The sequence below is a fragment of the Bos grunniens genome, chromosome 16 (genome assembly GCF_055505025.1).
Source record: "Bos grunniens cultivar Pamir isolate PY7600 chromosome 16, Bosgru_T2T1.0, whole genome shotgun sequence".
In the NCBI taxonomy this organism is placed as follows: Eukaryota; Metazoa; Chordata; class Mammalia; order Artiodactyla; family Bovidae; genus Bos; species Bos grunniens.
This window is the reverse complement of record NC_141180.1, coordinates 39,703,803-39,720,425: the sequence shown is the minus strand read 5'-3', so window position 1 is coordinate 39,720,425 and position 16,623 is coordinate 39,703,803. Positions and strand designations below refer to the sequence as shown.

The 16,623-nt window shown below is 40.2% G+C and overlaps 1 protein-coding gene across 8 annotated transcripts in view; it reads right to left on the bottom strand.

Moving 5' to 3' along the window:
- The window catches only part of VPS13D (vacuolar protein sorting 13 homolog D), a 275,671-nt gene that overhangs the window by 142,619 nt on the left and 116,429 nt on the right, over positions 1-16,623 (bottom strand). For all 8 annotated transcript variants that reach the window (XR_015143441.1, XR_015143438.1, XR_015143440.1 and 5 more), the window contains 7 exons: positions 16,105-16,296; positions 15,670-15,796; positions 13,822-13,964; positions 9,311-9,441; positions 6,254-6,429; positions 1,061-1,184; positions 28-263 (listed from right to left, as the gene is read on the bottom strand). Coding sequence is in view for 5 of the 8 variants with exons in the window: in XM_086344602.1 (XP_086200728.1) it covers positions 28-263; positions 1,061-1,184; positions 6,254-6,429; positions 9,311-9,441; positions 13,822-13,964; positions 15,670-15,796; positions 16,105-16,296 (1,129 nt within the window). In the remaining 3 variants the exon portion in view is untranslated. The remainder of the gene's footprint in view (positions 1-27; positions 264-1,060; positions 1,185-6,253; positions 6,430-9,310; positions 9,442-13,821; positions 13,965-15,669; positions 15,797-16,104; positions 16,297-16,623) is intronic.

Here is a 16,623-nt window from a genome sequence, read left to right as displayed (position 1 = left end):
AAGAACAGTAATTTAACCCAGACTTACCCAGAGAACGTGTATGTAGCAGCAATGTAAATGAAATTTTCATAATAAAGCTGCTGGTTATCCTGGAAATCATTCATGTTGCAGCTGATCTCAGAGGAACCTGCCCCTTTAACAGTAAGAGTGATAAAAGGTGGCAGGGTGGGTTCATCCCAGGCATAATCCAAGGATGTCATGGGCTTCACTTCAGTGCGGAGCCTGGGCTCAGCGACGCCATGCTGAGTGAAGACAACTGGGACCTATAGCAATGGCAGAGAATAAGGAGAACCTTCATTCAGAGGGGTGATGCTGGAAAGTGATTCAGTGCCTCTTAGGTTCCAGAGCTTTCCCAAATGAATGCTATACAGGGTACAAAATCACAAGTAAGGCTCAACAGCTGGCCTCTTCAAATGCCTTTCTAATCATCTTCAAAATTGCAAAGAGCCCACCAGTTACAGGACATGGGCCACAGTCTGTTGGGTAAAAGGTTTTGAGAAGCTTTGCCATACCAAATACCTAGAGAAAGCAACTCTGTTCTTTCAGTGGCATCTAGTCTCACCCCACCATGCCCAGGATACACTAGGAACAAAGAAAGGAACAAAAATCTTGGAATTCAGCTATGGAAAGTTACAAATTATAAGGCCTAAGGCATAATTCAAAATAGAATCTAACAACCTCCATCTTGGCTACACTTGGAAGATTCAGAAAGGAGCTCACTGTTACTAAGGAACAGTAGAACTGCCCATTCTACTGGGCATTTGTCAGTCTGATTCTGATTTCTCTGTTTGTATGGAATGTCTGCAGAGGGCCCCATGCTAACCAAACCATCTGGTCAAAGTTAACTTTTGGGAGCTGAGAAGTCATTTCTGGACAAGGCTGCCCAGCAATCAAAATAACCAGCAGAAACCACCTCCCAATGGTAAGGATTTCTGAGACCCCTGTGTAGCTTCTTTCAAACCCAAGTTTACAATGCTTTTTATCATTATCTTAAGTGTAGTATGTACTTCACTTTCCCACATATGAAAGAGCCAAACTGGCTCTCAACTCCCCTTGATACCTTAGAAAAGTTGTCAATTCGGAAAGGAGGGGGTAACTGATCTGTATCACTGAAGGAGATCCTGTAGGTAGCTCCTCGGAGAGTAATTTCCACACGCAGAAAGAAGCATTTTCCCAGAGTATCTCTGCAGCAAAAGGAAACCATGGAGGCTGCATAAAATGTAGGGAACAAGTTCCCAACTCACTTTCTTCTCATACTTCTCACAATTACCACTGTGTGTTCTTTGACAGCATTTAAAAAGTAGAAACTGACAGTACAATCACAAAATAAAAAAGAAATCATTCAAGCAACTTCAAACAGCAGGCCATAACTATATGATATCTACAAATTTTACTTTGGGTTTGTTTGGGGTCATAGTGTCAGTGCAACAAGTGAGTAAATATTGGTTGAACCACATAAAATTGTTGACACTAGACTACTTTTGACCTAGAAAAGAGGAATTTCATATGGTTCAAACTAATATGTTGATGTTATTGATGAACAGCGTTCACACTGTAGAATAAGGGAAGATGAGGAAGAATCCTGTGGAATGGAGGTACCAGATGCAATCATAATGTGTGTGTGTGTGTGTGTGTATGTATATGTGTGTGTGTGTGTGTATTTAAACATAGACAAACCACTGTAGAGAATGGAAAGCTCTTCTTTATGGAAGAATATCAGTTAATAAATGTAGAAGACATATAAGAATCAGAAATCACCATTTTGCAATAACTAATGTAATAACTGATTCAGGTGAGAACCACCAAACCACTGACTGAAAGGTTTTGTTAAAAGTGAACATACAAAAAGGTTCAAATTATCCCTACCATGAACTAATGTTGTTTACAAACAAAAGGTAACTTTACAATAGAGAGACCTGGTGGACAGCACCTAAACCAAATGATGATCGAATTTAACAACATCAATAATGGAACCAACAGACATCACAGGCTTCCTGACATGATGCAATGGGAAACATATACCACCACAGAAGTAATGTTCTTACCAAAAATGTCAGGCCCAAACTTAAATATAGAAAACCATCAGAAAAGTCCAGAAAACCAAACATTCTATATGAAATTGGCTTGGACTCCAAAAATGTCAATGTAAATAAAGACAAAAAGGAAAACTGAGACAATGACCATTCTAGATTAAAGCAGATGAGACACACCAGCCAAATAAAATGCATGATCCTTCACTGGACCCCAGATCTGGGGATCAGGGTTACTGTGAAGAACATTTTAAAGGACATTTTATACATTTAAAAACATAATATTAAATTTCTTCAGTGTGTAGTGATGGGTGACAAATTTTTTATGTCTGAAGTATTATGATGACTTCATTTTACTTTTAAATGGTTTAGGAAAAAACTATGCATATGAGTACATGTGGAGAGAGAACAAGAACAGAGCAAATGTTGAAAAGCAGGAAATGTAGGTAAAGAAGGGGTGTCTTTGTACTACTCCTACAAGTTCTCTGTGGGTTTAAATTGTTTCAAAATGAAAACTTGAGGAAAGTAAAGGAAACATCTGGCCCAGGTCCTTGCTCAGTAGTTTAGGGCCACACACTGAAACTATTTCAAAAGGATTAACAAAGGTATCATCCACCCCCACGCTCCACACCTTTCTTTTCTTCTTCTTTTAAGTAATCATGAGTAACTTTTCTGTTTAATTCTGAATTGGCTTCATACCACACAACAGACCTGGGCTGCCTTCACCAAAGCAGCGTATAAATCAATGGTGGTTTTAGCTGCAAATTCCTCACCTTGCCCGCCCTCACCCCAACCTGTGGGGAACATATGACACTATGAGACAGGAGTTCTGGTTGAAGTCAGGATGAGGGCACTGGGGCCCTGTCCACTTCACTCACTTGGCCTATAAAGTCACCTCCTTAGACCCCTATGAATTCTAGGAACACAGCTTGAAAACCACTATGAAAGGAAAGGAAAGGACAGTGAAGTCACTCAGTCGTGTCTGACTCTTTGCGAACCCGTAGACTGTAGTCCACCAGGCTCCTCCGTCCATGAGATTCTCCAGGCAAGAATACTGGAGTGGGTTGCCATTTCCTTCTCCAGGGGATCTTCCTGACCCAGGGATCGAACCCAGGTCTCCCACATTGCAGGCAGACGCTTATACCAGATGCAATTAACTCTAATAAGGATCAGGGCAAAAGATACATAAGAAAGGCACATCATCAACAAAAACAAAATCAAAGAAAAACCTCAGATAATGCATTTTTTTAGAAAAGTCAAATATAAATATTATTTTGAATCATCTATTAATAAATTAGACATTTTTGTTTCCTTACAGTAGTGTTCTCCAAAGAGAACTCACCATAAGATATAAATAATTAAATTTTGCTTCTAAATGTGTTGAATTAGCACTGATTTCAGTCTCTTTGGCTTCAAAAGCATTTGATGCAAAACATTAAAGAAGACAGAAACAAACAGAAAGACATCCCATGTTCATAGATTTAGAAGACTTAATATTGTCAAGATGTCAGTGCTACACAAAGTGGATCTAGAGATTTAATACAATGCTCATCAAAATTCCAGCTGTTTTTTTTTTCTCCAGAAACAGAAAAATTTATCCTAAAATTCAGATGGAATCTCTAGGAACTCCACGTAGCCAAAATAATCTTGAAAAAGAACAAAGATGGAGGTCTCACACTTCTTAATTTCAAAACCTATTACAAAGCTACTATAATCACAACAGTCTGACACTGGCAAAAAGACAAAATATGAAGGAACAGACTAGAAAGCCTGGAAATAAATCCTCACATATAGGGTCACATAATTCTTGACAAGAGTGTAGAGACCATTCCATAGGGAAAAGAAAATTTTTTCAACAAGTAGTATTGGGAAACTGGATATCCACAAGCAGAAGAACAGAGTTGGACTCTTGTTCAGTCGCTAAGTCAGCCTGTCTGACTCTTTGTGACCCCATGAACTGCAGCACACCCGGCTTCTCTGTTCTTCACTATCTCTCTGAGTTTGCTCAAACTCATGTCAATTGAGTCAGTGATGCCATCCAACTATCTGATCCTTTGTCACTCCCTTCTCCTCTTGCCCTCAATTTTTCCCAGCATCAGGATCTTTTCCAATGAATCAGCTCTTCACATCTGGTGGCCAAAGTATTGGAACTTCAGCTTCAGCAACAGTCCTTCCAATAAGTACTCAGGGTTGATTTCCTTTAGGACTGACTGGTTTGATCTCCTTGCAGTCCAAGGGACTCTCAAGAGTCTCCTCTAGCACCACAGTTTGAAAGCATCAGTTCTTCAGCGCTCAACCTTCTTTATGGGCTAACTCTCACATCCATACATGACTACTGGAAAAATCATAGCTTTGATTATATGGACCTTTGTTGGCAAACTGATGTCTCTATTGGACTCAACCTTATATGAATACAAACGGATCAAATCCTATATAGAAGAGCTAAAACTATAAAATTCTCAGAAGAAAACATAGGGGAAAGCTTCAAGACACTGGATTTGGCAATGATCTTCCATACAACACAAAAAGCACAGGAAACCAAAGTTAAAATAGGCAAGCTGGACTCTATCAAAATTAAAAACGATACACCAAAGAATACAATCAACAGAGTAAAAACACAACATATGAATGGGAGAGAACATATGTAAATTATATATCTCTTATATCAGACTCTAGGGTTGCAGAGAGTCAGACACTTGGAATGCATGCATGTATATATCTCATAAGGGGTTTGTATCCAGAATATATAAAGGATTCCTACAACTCAACAACAACAAAAATCCAACTCAAAAACAGGCAAAGGACCTGAACAGACATGTCAAAAAAGATGTACAAATGGCCTACAAGCACAGGAAAAGAAGCTCAGCATCACTAATCATTAAGGAAATGAGAATCAAAACCATGAGATACCACCTCACACCCATGAGGATGCCTACTATCAAAAAAGGAAAAATAACAAGCGTTGGTACAGATGTGGAGAAACTGGATCCTTGTGTGCCCTTTACAAGAATGTAAAATGGTGAAATATAAATGGTGAATGTAAAATGGTCCCACTGTATAGCACAGTGAACCATATTCAGTATCCTGTGATAAACCATAATGGAAAGGAATATGAAAAAGAACATATATATCTTGTTTATATAACTGAATCACTGTGCAGTATAGCAGAAATTGACACCACATTGTAAATCAGCTATACTTGAAAAAATGAAACAGAATTTTACTGCACTAGAGAGAAATAAAAAGTAACAAACTAAATGTTGCCACACACACACAAAAAAAGAGTTCTGACACATGTTACAATGTGGATGACATTGAGGACATTATGCTAATGAAATAAGCCAGTCACAAAAAGACAAACATTGTATGATTTCACTTCTCTGAGGTACCTAGAGTAGTCAAATTCATAGAAAAAGGAGAACAGAAGTTGCCAGGGGTTAAGAAAGGGAAAATGAGGAGTTCTCGTTTAGTGGGTACAGAGTTTCTGTTTTGCAAGATGAAAATAGTTTAGGAGACTGCACAACATGAACGTACCTAACACCAGTAAAGCTAAAAATGGCTAAGACGGTAAATTTTACTTTATGTACCTGAGTCACACGAAATAATGCCTGGGTCTTTATGTTATGCTATCTTTCCCATATGGTATGTGCATTTTACTACAATCTTTTCAAAGTTTTATACATTAAAAAAAAAGCATTGGATGACAGAAAAGAGTCATCTTGTGCTAACTGACCCTGACTTTTGTTGATTTTTTTTAATAAGGATCTAAGGGTCACTGGGTTGAGCAAAGAAGACTAGGGGATTTACTGGAATGGCATCTAATGAGAGAATAGCTTGTACAGTGTGCAAGAATAGACAAAAACATCATCAAAGCTGCCATCTGAATGCAGACAAGAGTGGCGGGCAACCATGAGCTCAGTGCTACTCCCTGGACATGTGACCTCAGACGGCAGCAACTGCACAATGGTCAAAATTGTCAACACCCCCTTTTAGCTCATTCCATCAAAAGGTTCATTCCTATCTGCCTAGTCTTTGCAGTTTTAAGACCTTTGAGTCAGAAACATATGTGCCCATTTCATCAAGAGTAGTCTTACTAAAAGTAACCACTTGCTATTTACAACTTTATAAATATTTGAAATTTATATGGTATTTACAGCTTACTATTTATATTGCCGTACCTCAAACAAGACTACTTGTTGACTAAATATAGTCTCTGCACTCACCTCATGTTGATATGGAAGGAATTATTTTTGTTGACTTCGAAGCCTCCAGACCAAATACAATTGGGAACATCCATCAGTCGGACACATAACAGCTGATCGTAGTCATTCCGAGGCCAATGGAACACCACACTGGAACCAGGAAGCGTGGAAATGTAACCTTCAGGATTGGCTGTTCCCTAAAACACGGTATCACTGGGTCAAAAGTCAAGTCAAGATGTAAATGTTTACTGAGAATCTGTCTACTCTGAGCCTTGCCCTCCACCAGGAGCTGTTTAGGGCACTAAAGGCACAAAATGGTTCAGTTCAGTTCAGTTCAGTTGCTCAGTCGTGTCCGACTCTTTGCAACCCCATGGATTGCAGCACACCAGGCCTCCCTGTCCATCATCAACTCCCAGAGTTTACTCAAACTCACGTCCATTGAGTCACTAATGCCATCCAACCATCTCATCTTCTGTTGTCCCCTTCTCCTCCAGCCTTCAATCTTTCCCAGCATCAGGGTCTTTTCAAATGAGTCAGTTCTTTGCATCAGGTGGCCAAAGTACTGGAGTTTCAGCTTCAGCATCAGTCCTTCCAATAAACACTCAGGACTGATCTCCTTTAGGATGGACTGGTTGGATCTCCTTGCAGTCCAAGGGACTTTCAAAAGTCTTCTCCAACACCACAGTTCAAAGCATCAATTCTTCGGCACTAGCCTTTATTTACAGTCCAACACTCACATCCATACATGACCACTGGAAAAACCATAGCCTTGATTAGATGGACCTTTGTTGGCAAAGTAATGTCTCTGCTTTTTAATATGCTGTCTAGGTTGGTCATAACTTTTCTTCCAAGGAGGAAGCATCTTTTAATTTCATGGCTGCAATCACCATCTGCAGTGATTTTGGGGCCCCAAAAAATAAAGTCTGACACTGTTTCCACTGTTTCCCCATCTATTTCCCATGAAGTGATGGGACCAGATGCCATGATCTTAGTTTCCGAATGTAGTGCTTCAAGCCAACTTTTTCACTTTCCTCTTTCATTTTCATCAAGAGGCTCTTTAGTAATTCTTCACTTTCTGCCATAAAGGTGTCATCTGCATATCTGAGGTTACTGAGATTTCTCCCGGCAATCTTGATTCCAGCTTGTGCTTCTTCCAGTCCAGTGTTTCTCATGATGTACTCTGCCTAGAAGTTAAATAAGCAGGGTGACAATATACAGCCTTGACGTACTCCTTTTCCTATTTGGAACCAGTCTGTTGTTCCATGTCCAGTTCTAACTGTTGCTTCCTGACCTGCATACATATTTCTCAAGAGGCAGGTCAGGTGGTCTGGTATTCCCATCTCTTTCAGTATTTTCCACAGTTTATTGTGATCCACACAGTCAAAGGCTTTGGCATAGTCAATAAAGCAGAAATAGATGTTTTTTCTGGAACTCTCTTGCTTTTTCGATGATCCAGTGGATGTTGGCAATTTGATCTCTGGTTCCTCTGCCTTTTCTAAAACTAGCTTGAACATCTGGAAGTTCACAGTTCACATATTGTTGAAGCCTGGCTTGGAGAATTTTGAGCATTACTTTACTAGCATGTGAGATGAGTGAAGCTGTGTGGTAGTTTGAACATTCTCTGGCATTGCCTTTCTTTGGCATTGGAATGAAAACCGACCTTTTCCAGTCCCATGGCCACTGCTGAGTTTTCCAATTTGCTGACATATTCAGTGCAGCACTTTCACAGCATCATCTTTTAGGACTGGAAATAGCTCAACTGGAATTTCATCACCTCCACTAGCTTTGTTCGTAGTGAAGCTTCCTAAGGCCCACTTGACTTCACATTCCAGGATGTCTGGCTCTAGGTGAGTGATCACACCATTGTGATCATCTGGGTAGTGAAGATCTTTTTTGTACAGTTCTTCTGTGTATTCTTGCCACTTCTTCTTAATATCTTCTGCTTCTGTTAGGTCCATACCATTTCTGTCCTTTATTGAGCCCATCTTTGTATGAAATGTTCTCTTGGTATCTCTAATTTTCTTCAAGAGATCACTAGTCTTTCCTATTCTATTGTTTTCCTTCTATTTCTATTTCTTTGCACTTTTGCAAAGAAAGTGCATTGAGGAAGGCTTTTGCATTGAGGAAGGCTTTCTTATCTCTCCTTACTATTCTTTGGAACTCTGCATTCAAATGGGTATATCTTTCCTTTTCTCCTTTGCTTTTTGCTTCTCTTCTTTTCACAGCTATTTGTAAGGCCTCCTCAGAGAGCCGTTTTGATTTTTTGGATTTCTTTTTCTTGGGGATGGTCTTCATCACTGCCTCCTATACAATGTCAGGAACCTCCATCCATAGTTCATCAGGCACTGTCTATCAGATCTAGTCCCTTAAATCTATTTCTCACTTCCACTGTACAATCATAGGGGATTTGATTTAGGTCATACATGAATGGTCTAGTGGTTTTCCCTACTTTCTTCAATTGAAGTCTGAATTTGACAATCAGGAGTTCATGTTCTGAGCCACAGTCAGCTCCCGGTCTTGTTTTTGCTGACTGTATAGAGCTTTTGCATCTTTGGCTGCAAAGAATATAATCAATCTGATTTCAGTGTTGACCATCTGGTGACGTCCATGTGTAAAGTTTTCTCTTGTGTTGTTGGAAGAGGGTGTTGCTATGATCAATTCATTCTCTTGGCAAAACTCTATGAGCCTTTGCCCTGCTTCATTCTGTATTCCAAGGCCAAATTTGCCTATTACTCCACGTGTTTCTTGACTTCCTACTTTTGCATTCCAGTCCCCTATAATGAAAAGGACATCTTTTTTGGGGTTAGTTCTAAAAGGTCTTGTAGGTCTTCATAGAACCTTTCAATTTCAGCTTCTTCAGCATTACTGGTCGGGGCATAGATCTGGATTACCGTGATATTGCATGGTTTGTCTTGGAAGTGAACAGAGATCATTCTGTTGTTTACTCACATCAAAAAACTTAGTGTTGACAGGGAGATAAGTCATTAAAATTAAATGTGACATTCAAATTAAAATGACATTAAAATTCACTGTGCTATTAAATAAGCACTCATCATTCTTCAAAAGCAAGCTGCTTACCTGTCCCCTGGCAAATTCCCTCTGTGCAAATGCAAGCTTGTGGGATGACTTATTATCTAACAGGTAACGGGGGGCAAAGATGACCATACAGGTGTCAATATATCGGCCTCGGCCTTTCTTGACATCAATACCTATGAATAACAAGAACCAGTTCCATGAATTAATGAGAAAGAAAAAAATTATGGTCTAAAAAAAGTAAATAGCTTTCACAATTACTTAGTTTCTCTGAGATAATGATTGTAGCATCCAGAGAGGCTATGAGGTCTCCTAAGAATAGAATGAAAACAGCAACTATCTTCAAAGTATTATTCTTTATTCCCATTTAGACCTTAAAAAGTCTTGGCAACATCAATATCCCCATAATTCCCAGCTTCTTCATAAAGTGCATACAATTGTAACAGCAACTAAAACAAACAGGTGTTTAGCCTGGTTTACATTTATGAAGCTGACTACTAACATGGTTTATGTGACGTATTTCTCCTTACATACGGGACACAAAATTTCTTCCTAAAGAACATGCCCCTTTTACAACACAGAGGAGAATCTGTGTATTACTTAACTGCATTCTGCAACTGCCCTAAACTCAACTGACTCTTAGTATTTTCTGTCAGCCCAAGAATCCAGCTCAAATATAATGCTAAATACTACTGAATTTATTGCTTCATAAAATAAATGTTTCCAGCACCTAATAGTTACTGTGGGGAAAAAAGACAAACAAAAAACATACCAAAGAAAGAAAGTCATGGTCAATCAAAAGGAAATCTCAAAACACCAAGATCCAAAGAAAGAAAAATGAAATAACACCATATTATCTCAAAAACTCTGATAGTAACTTTTAAAAATCCGAAATTCAATGGACGAGTTCATTCACTCATTCAGACAATGAATAAAGTAACTATATTCAAGGCCTTGGGTTGAACTCTGGTTATACAATGATAATATTTATGGTAAAAAATAATAAAAATAATAATATTTATTGAACTCTTAGTACACATTATACCCTCTACCAAAGGCTCAACATTTAATTCTTGTAACAACCTTGTGAGTTAGATATTTTCATTCCTTCATTTTTGCAGATGAGGAAACTAAGGCAGGAAAAGATAAGTGACTTGTCCTTAAGTGACACAGCCAGTAGGTGGCGCAGCTGGATTAAACCCAGGGAGCCTGCCTTGGAGACATACACAAAGGACCCTACTAAAGACAAGTATCAAGAGACCATAAAAAGAGAAGTGACCTTAGGATATGACAACTAGATGTCCCAACATACTTTCAATTATAAATATTCTGATCTGTTAACTCACTAATTCACTTGTACTAGTATTTCTTTAATGTAAATCTCAAAAATAGCTGAAAAACTGAGCAAATCACAAAAAATCACTCACTGAAACTCTGTATCTAAGAAATGCTCAGTAATACTGGAACAGTTGGGAAGACCCTCTGGAGAAGGGAATGTCTACCCACTACAGTATTATTGCCTGGAGAACTCCATGGACAGAGGAGTTTGGCAGGCAATGGTGCATGGGGTCACAAAGAGTCAGACACAACTGAGTGACTAACATATTTTCAACACTAAAACTCTGTATCTAAGAAACGTTCAGTAATACTGGGATAGGGAGATATACCCCCATCACTTTTCTATGACATACAGAAAAGCATTAATTGTCAGAAATCAACCTTATCATATAACAGTTCAGTTCAGTTCAGTCACTCAGTTGTGTCCGACTCTTTGTGACCCCATGAATTGCAGCACGCTAGACCTCCCTGTCCATCATCAACTCCTGGAGTTTACCCAAATTCATGTCCATTGAGTCGGTGATGCCATCCAACCATCTCATCCTCTGTCGTCTCCTTCTCCTCCTGCCCTCAATCTTTCCCAGCATCAGGGTCTTTTCAAATGAGTCAGTTCTTTGCATCAGGTGGCCAAAGTATTGGAGTTTCAGCTTCAGCATCAGTCCTTCCAATAAACACCCAGGACTGATCTCCTTTAGGATGGACTGGTTGGATCTCCTTACAGTCCAAGGGACTCTCAAGAGTCTTCTCCAACACCACAGTTCAAAAGAATCAATTCTTCTGTGCTCAGCTTTCTTTATAGTCCAACTCTCACATCCATACATGACCACTGGAAAAACCATAGCCTTGACTAGACAGACCTTTGTAGGCAAAGTAATATCTCTGTTTTTTAATATGCTATCTAGGTTGGTCATAACTTTCCTTCGAAGGAGCAAGCATCTTTTAATTTCATGGCTGCAGTCACCATCTGCAGTGATTTTGGAGCCCCAAAAAACAAAGCCAGCCACTGTTTCCATTGTTTCCCCATCTATTTGCCATGAAGTGATGGGACCGGATGCCTGATCTCAACTAATATACCTATAAGAGGTATATTTGGTATCACAGAAAGAATCTATAGCATCAACACTCAATTAAAAAAAAGTTTTTTGCTTCCCTTTTATCTCAGATTGCCCTGGCAAACCCTTAACAAATGAACAGCTGATAAGATCAAAATATACAAAATCATCCTTATTGGAGGTACACGTTAAGGTTACCTGGTCAGGCCCTGCCTGGCTTTTCCACTTGTCTCTGGGCTTTCAACTTTCCTGATAGGAAGCTAGTTATTTATCCAATTCTTCAAAAATAGTCATATAAGAGATTTCACAAATTCTCTTAATACATGCCAAGATCTCATATAAAATCTCATCTTAGCTCAAACTCTCTCTTCCTTTCTTTAGTCTAACAATGAAATGTGAAACAGTCTTGTCCCTAAAAACATAAGTGCATGTTCTAATGAATGCACTTAGCATCTAAGTTTGTGTGCACTCACTGCATATTTCCACCGGACAGCTCAGTGTGCCTCTCTGCCAGAATTCTGTGTGCTTCCTTAGCGCCAGCTGCTTGAAAAGGCACAGGCACCACCATGTTTCCTTCAATTTGTCCCAACTATGGCTTCTGGCCAACCTGCAGGGGCTTGCTTTGGAAACTCTATCAAGGACCAGACACTTCAGCAGAAAGCCAAACTCGGCATGAAGTGGACTTTGCCTAAAGGGATGGAGCGAACAAACATGAGAATTGTGATCCTCAGCTGGAGGATCAGATAAAAGTTTCTCTATTCTATTAAAAGTCTTCTTGTCAACTTTAAAGGAGACAGCTTCCATGTCAAGGAAGAATGCATGCAAATTTTTTAAAAAAACAAAAAGCAAACTATACTTGGAAGAGAGTCTTTCACTAATAAACCCTCCAACACTTAAACAAAGCACTGACTCCATGGGAGTCAAGGTAAACAGCTAAGTAATACCATCTCAATTTTTCCTTCTGTAACATGACTCTCTACATCAGCACTGTCCAGAACAGTAGCCACTAGTCATACATGACCACTCGTATGCACCAAAATTAAAAAAACAAAGAATTCAGTTTCTTTGTCACACACTCACCACATTTCTTAGTAATGTACTCTCCAGTGCTCAGCAGCCATGTGCGGCTAGTGCCTCCACACTGGACAGTACAAGACAGAGCATTTCTATTACCACAGAGGGTTCAATGGTTTCCCAATATTCAAGAGTAAAAAATGCTTTGAGAGCCCAGAAGTTATATAGGAAAGGAAGGATGCACTGCTAACACTTCAAATCTGAGACATAATTAAATCAAGTTTGTCTTAATCTTTTGCGACATCTTTTGAGGCACACAGGCATAGGGACATCTTCCCTTGGTGCTCCCCACCTCTAGAATCTAAGCAAGCTTGTGCGTGTAAAGTGTTAAAGCACCAATCTAGACTAGTTGTGTGTGCTCAGTTGTGACCAACTCTTTGTGACTGCATGGACTATTGCCTGCCAAGCTCCTCTGTCCATGAGATTTCCCAGGGAAGAATACTGGAGTGGGTTACCATTTCCTTCTCCAGGGGATCTTCCCAACCCAGGGATCAAACCTGTGTCTCCTGCATTGCAGAGATTCTTTACCACTGAGTCACCTGGGAAGCCCTCTAAGCTAGCTTAGGGATTTCTAATTATCATAACCACCAAGTGCATTTTATATTTTTTGCCTCAAATGTGGACACCTCAGTCATAATCCTAATTCCAACCCAGACTTCCCCTTTATATCTGGACAAGTCACTTAACCCCTCAGCTTCAATTTCAAGGAGAACAATGCTTCTTACCCTCTTAGGGTTTGCAGGTTTCAATGAACGCGTGGGAAATGGAGGATGAAAAGCATTCTAAGTGTTCCTATTATTTCCATGAAAAATAAGGATTCAAGCCAAACTGATACTTTCCTGACACAGGTGAGTCTGAAACTGAACAGCCTCAGACCTCAAAGGGGCAGTGTTTAGGTAGCTCCTTGGATCCCTAGGAGAATAGGTCTGTGATGATATCAATCTAGCATTCAGAGAATGGATACCTGACCCAATGGCAAATGAGAAAACCAGCACTTGCAGACAGACCAAAATGTAGGGCCAGCTTATCCCTCCAAGCCTGAAGTCGTTGGCCCGTGGTTTAAATTCTCCCCCTCCCCAAAACATAACCCACCAATGTTATAGATCAGCCCTGGGCGGTTTCCTTGCTGGATGACTCTGAGAGCTCGGACGCCACTACCACCATCCAGGGAGAAGCCCTGACACCAGCCTGGCATGCCTTCAGGGTGAATCCCCCTTCCGATTCTCATCGTGCAGCTGTGGGGCAGAAAAGCAAAGACGTATATAGACATTCATCCGTAAGCAAATCTTTTCTACCTGTTCTAATCAGGAAGCCTTGCTGTGGCTGTCGGCCAAAATTAGAACTCTAACACTGACTCTTCCTCATTCTCATGTTATTCCCAAACACAGAGAGGCAATTAATCAGTGGTTAAAACTCAATCTGAGAGGTAGTCACAGTTCAACAACGTGTGACATGTATTGACCTCCACAACTAGACATTTTAGGGGAAAACATCGATTCTGGGAGCATAAGGCATGAGGAAAATGCTACAGTATCTGAAAAAACAAAGATTCAAAGCAAACTGATACTTTCCTGACTCCGTTGTTTCAAGGGTTCATGAAATACCCTGAACATATGAGAAAAGTACGTACAGAAGATGCAGCTAATGGTACATTCATTCAAGGGCCTGGTGCTATTATAATAGCAAAGCACCATGCAGTTGGCCAGCATCCTGTCATGGATCCTGGAAACATAATTCCCAGATGTGTGTTCCAGCTCGGCCACTAACAAGCTACGTAACTTTGGGCAGATAACTCTCCCTGGGCCTCAGTTTCCTCATCTTCCTCAGTTTCCTCATTCCTTTGCTGTGCTGCCTAATCCACTGAAATGTTGGGAGAATCAAATGAGATCATCTATGTGGAAAGGCTTTGGAAACTGTGAATTTGACGGACAAAACTATGTTTTGAATTTCAAGTCCTGGATCTAAAACTGTCAAAATCCATTCAGGGAAACCGTGAGCCTGGGCCTGCTGACTATGTCAAGCAGCTGTTTTATGTCTCCTACTGGCCAGAACCCTGGTCAGTCCTTTCCTGACTCCAGCCCAACCTCTAGGTAGATAGATGCATCTATATCCACTGGAGTGGCCCTCCTCTAAGTTTGCAGCATCCTTCTATGGATAATGGGGTATGGCATTTTAGCAGTGTCAGATTCACCTACATATTTTTGGATTAAGGCTAAATATCAGAAGACCACTGTAAAAGCAGAATGTCAAATCCAAGAAAAAATAAATAAAGTGAATTAATGCCGTGTCTGACTCTTTGTGACCCACTGGACTTTAGCCCACCAGGCTCCTCCATGGAGTTTCCCAGGCAAGAATACTGGAGTGGGTTGTCATTTCCTTAATGCCCTACCATACATTAAGACAGACATGTCCGCTAATCCTAACAATTGTTGCTTTTTCCTGTGTTTAAACAGGTAATGAGTGCTTTGAGATCTTGAAATGGCACACTTTATTTCAACAGAAAGAGATGGATTTCAGAATCTAATACAAGATGGCCTGAATTGGATTAATGGGGTGCAGGCTCTCTACCAACAGGCCAACCTGTCTTCCCTCTGAAGCCAGCTCCTCTGCTTGCGCTGAGTGCTTCCAGGGGAGAGAAACCGCGCAGAAAAGAGACCATGTGGGTCTCTCACCATCAGCAGTTATGAATAGAACCACTTCAATACATGAAAAATAAAACTGGCTTTCATTATACACCAAAACCAAATGGTTTATTTTCCATATCGAATAACACAGAAATTAGATCCGAAAAAAATCCCATTAAGTCATGGTGCTGTCCCCCTGCCAAGTCAGGATGGTTATCTACAGTCTATTTCTACTTACACGGATATAGTATAGCCTTTGCTAATTTTTCCCTTCTCTGGGAGCTTATTTCCCCTTCCCATAAATAACTGTACTCACAGGTTTGGCTGCTCTTTGTCAGCATAGCAGAATAAGAGAGGGCTCAGGCTCCGGGCCAGCTCGTGTTCTTCAAACTGGCCTGCAGCATCTGTCTTTGCATTGTCCTGTCTGAAGATCAGTGGTAGCCCTTTAGGAAGGAGGGGAAATGTTTATATCAATCCCACCCAGTGTATCCAAGACAGATGCAAATAATAAAAGGAAAAAATATCATCAAGGGGGAAGAAAGTGACGACTGAATTTATTCAGTGGACTCAGTCGTTGTCCAAAAGGCCAGTCTTGACCATGATTAAAGCACTTCTATGGAGTGGGAAAGGTTCAGCAGCTTACACTGTTGAGGTAATCTGTTTGCATTGGCTCCATTTAGTGCATGGAGCAAATAAATCTGAATTCCCATGACCGACTCCAAAGGCCGACTAGAGCAGCCTCTGTACATACCAGTTTTGTTAATCAACCAATACGGAGCTGAAATGAAGATCTTCAAAGATCCTTCTGCTCGACACACAATCCGGATGGTGAGGTTCAGCTGCCGCCGATTGGTGTCATAGAGCCTCATTCTTACCATATAGTTTTGGGTTCCGGGTGGAATGAGCAATTCTTTGCAGAGTGGAAAATTCTCCAGGGACACCCCTAAAGAAAGATAAAACTACTGTCTTTCTGAGTTTCACTTTATAGTTTGTCAAAATAGCCCATAGCCAAACTAATTTGATTTCTCTTGGAAAAGTCAGTAACTACAGTATTCAACTGGCAGAAACCTTATTAGAATGGCCATCTCCCTTTAGCTGGGGTGAGAATAAATATGGTCTAGAAGTCACACTAGAGAGTCTGAACCGTGTAATAATTAGAAGAATGAAAGTCATCAGTCACAGCTCTGGTTATTCAAGAGTTGACTATACAGGCCCTCAGCTGGGTGTCTGAAACCCAATAAACACCAAGTATAGGGTAAGAGTTAAGGTT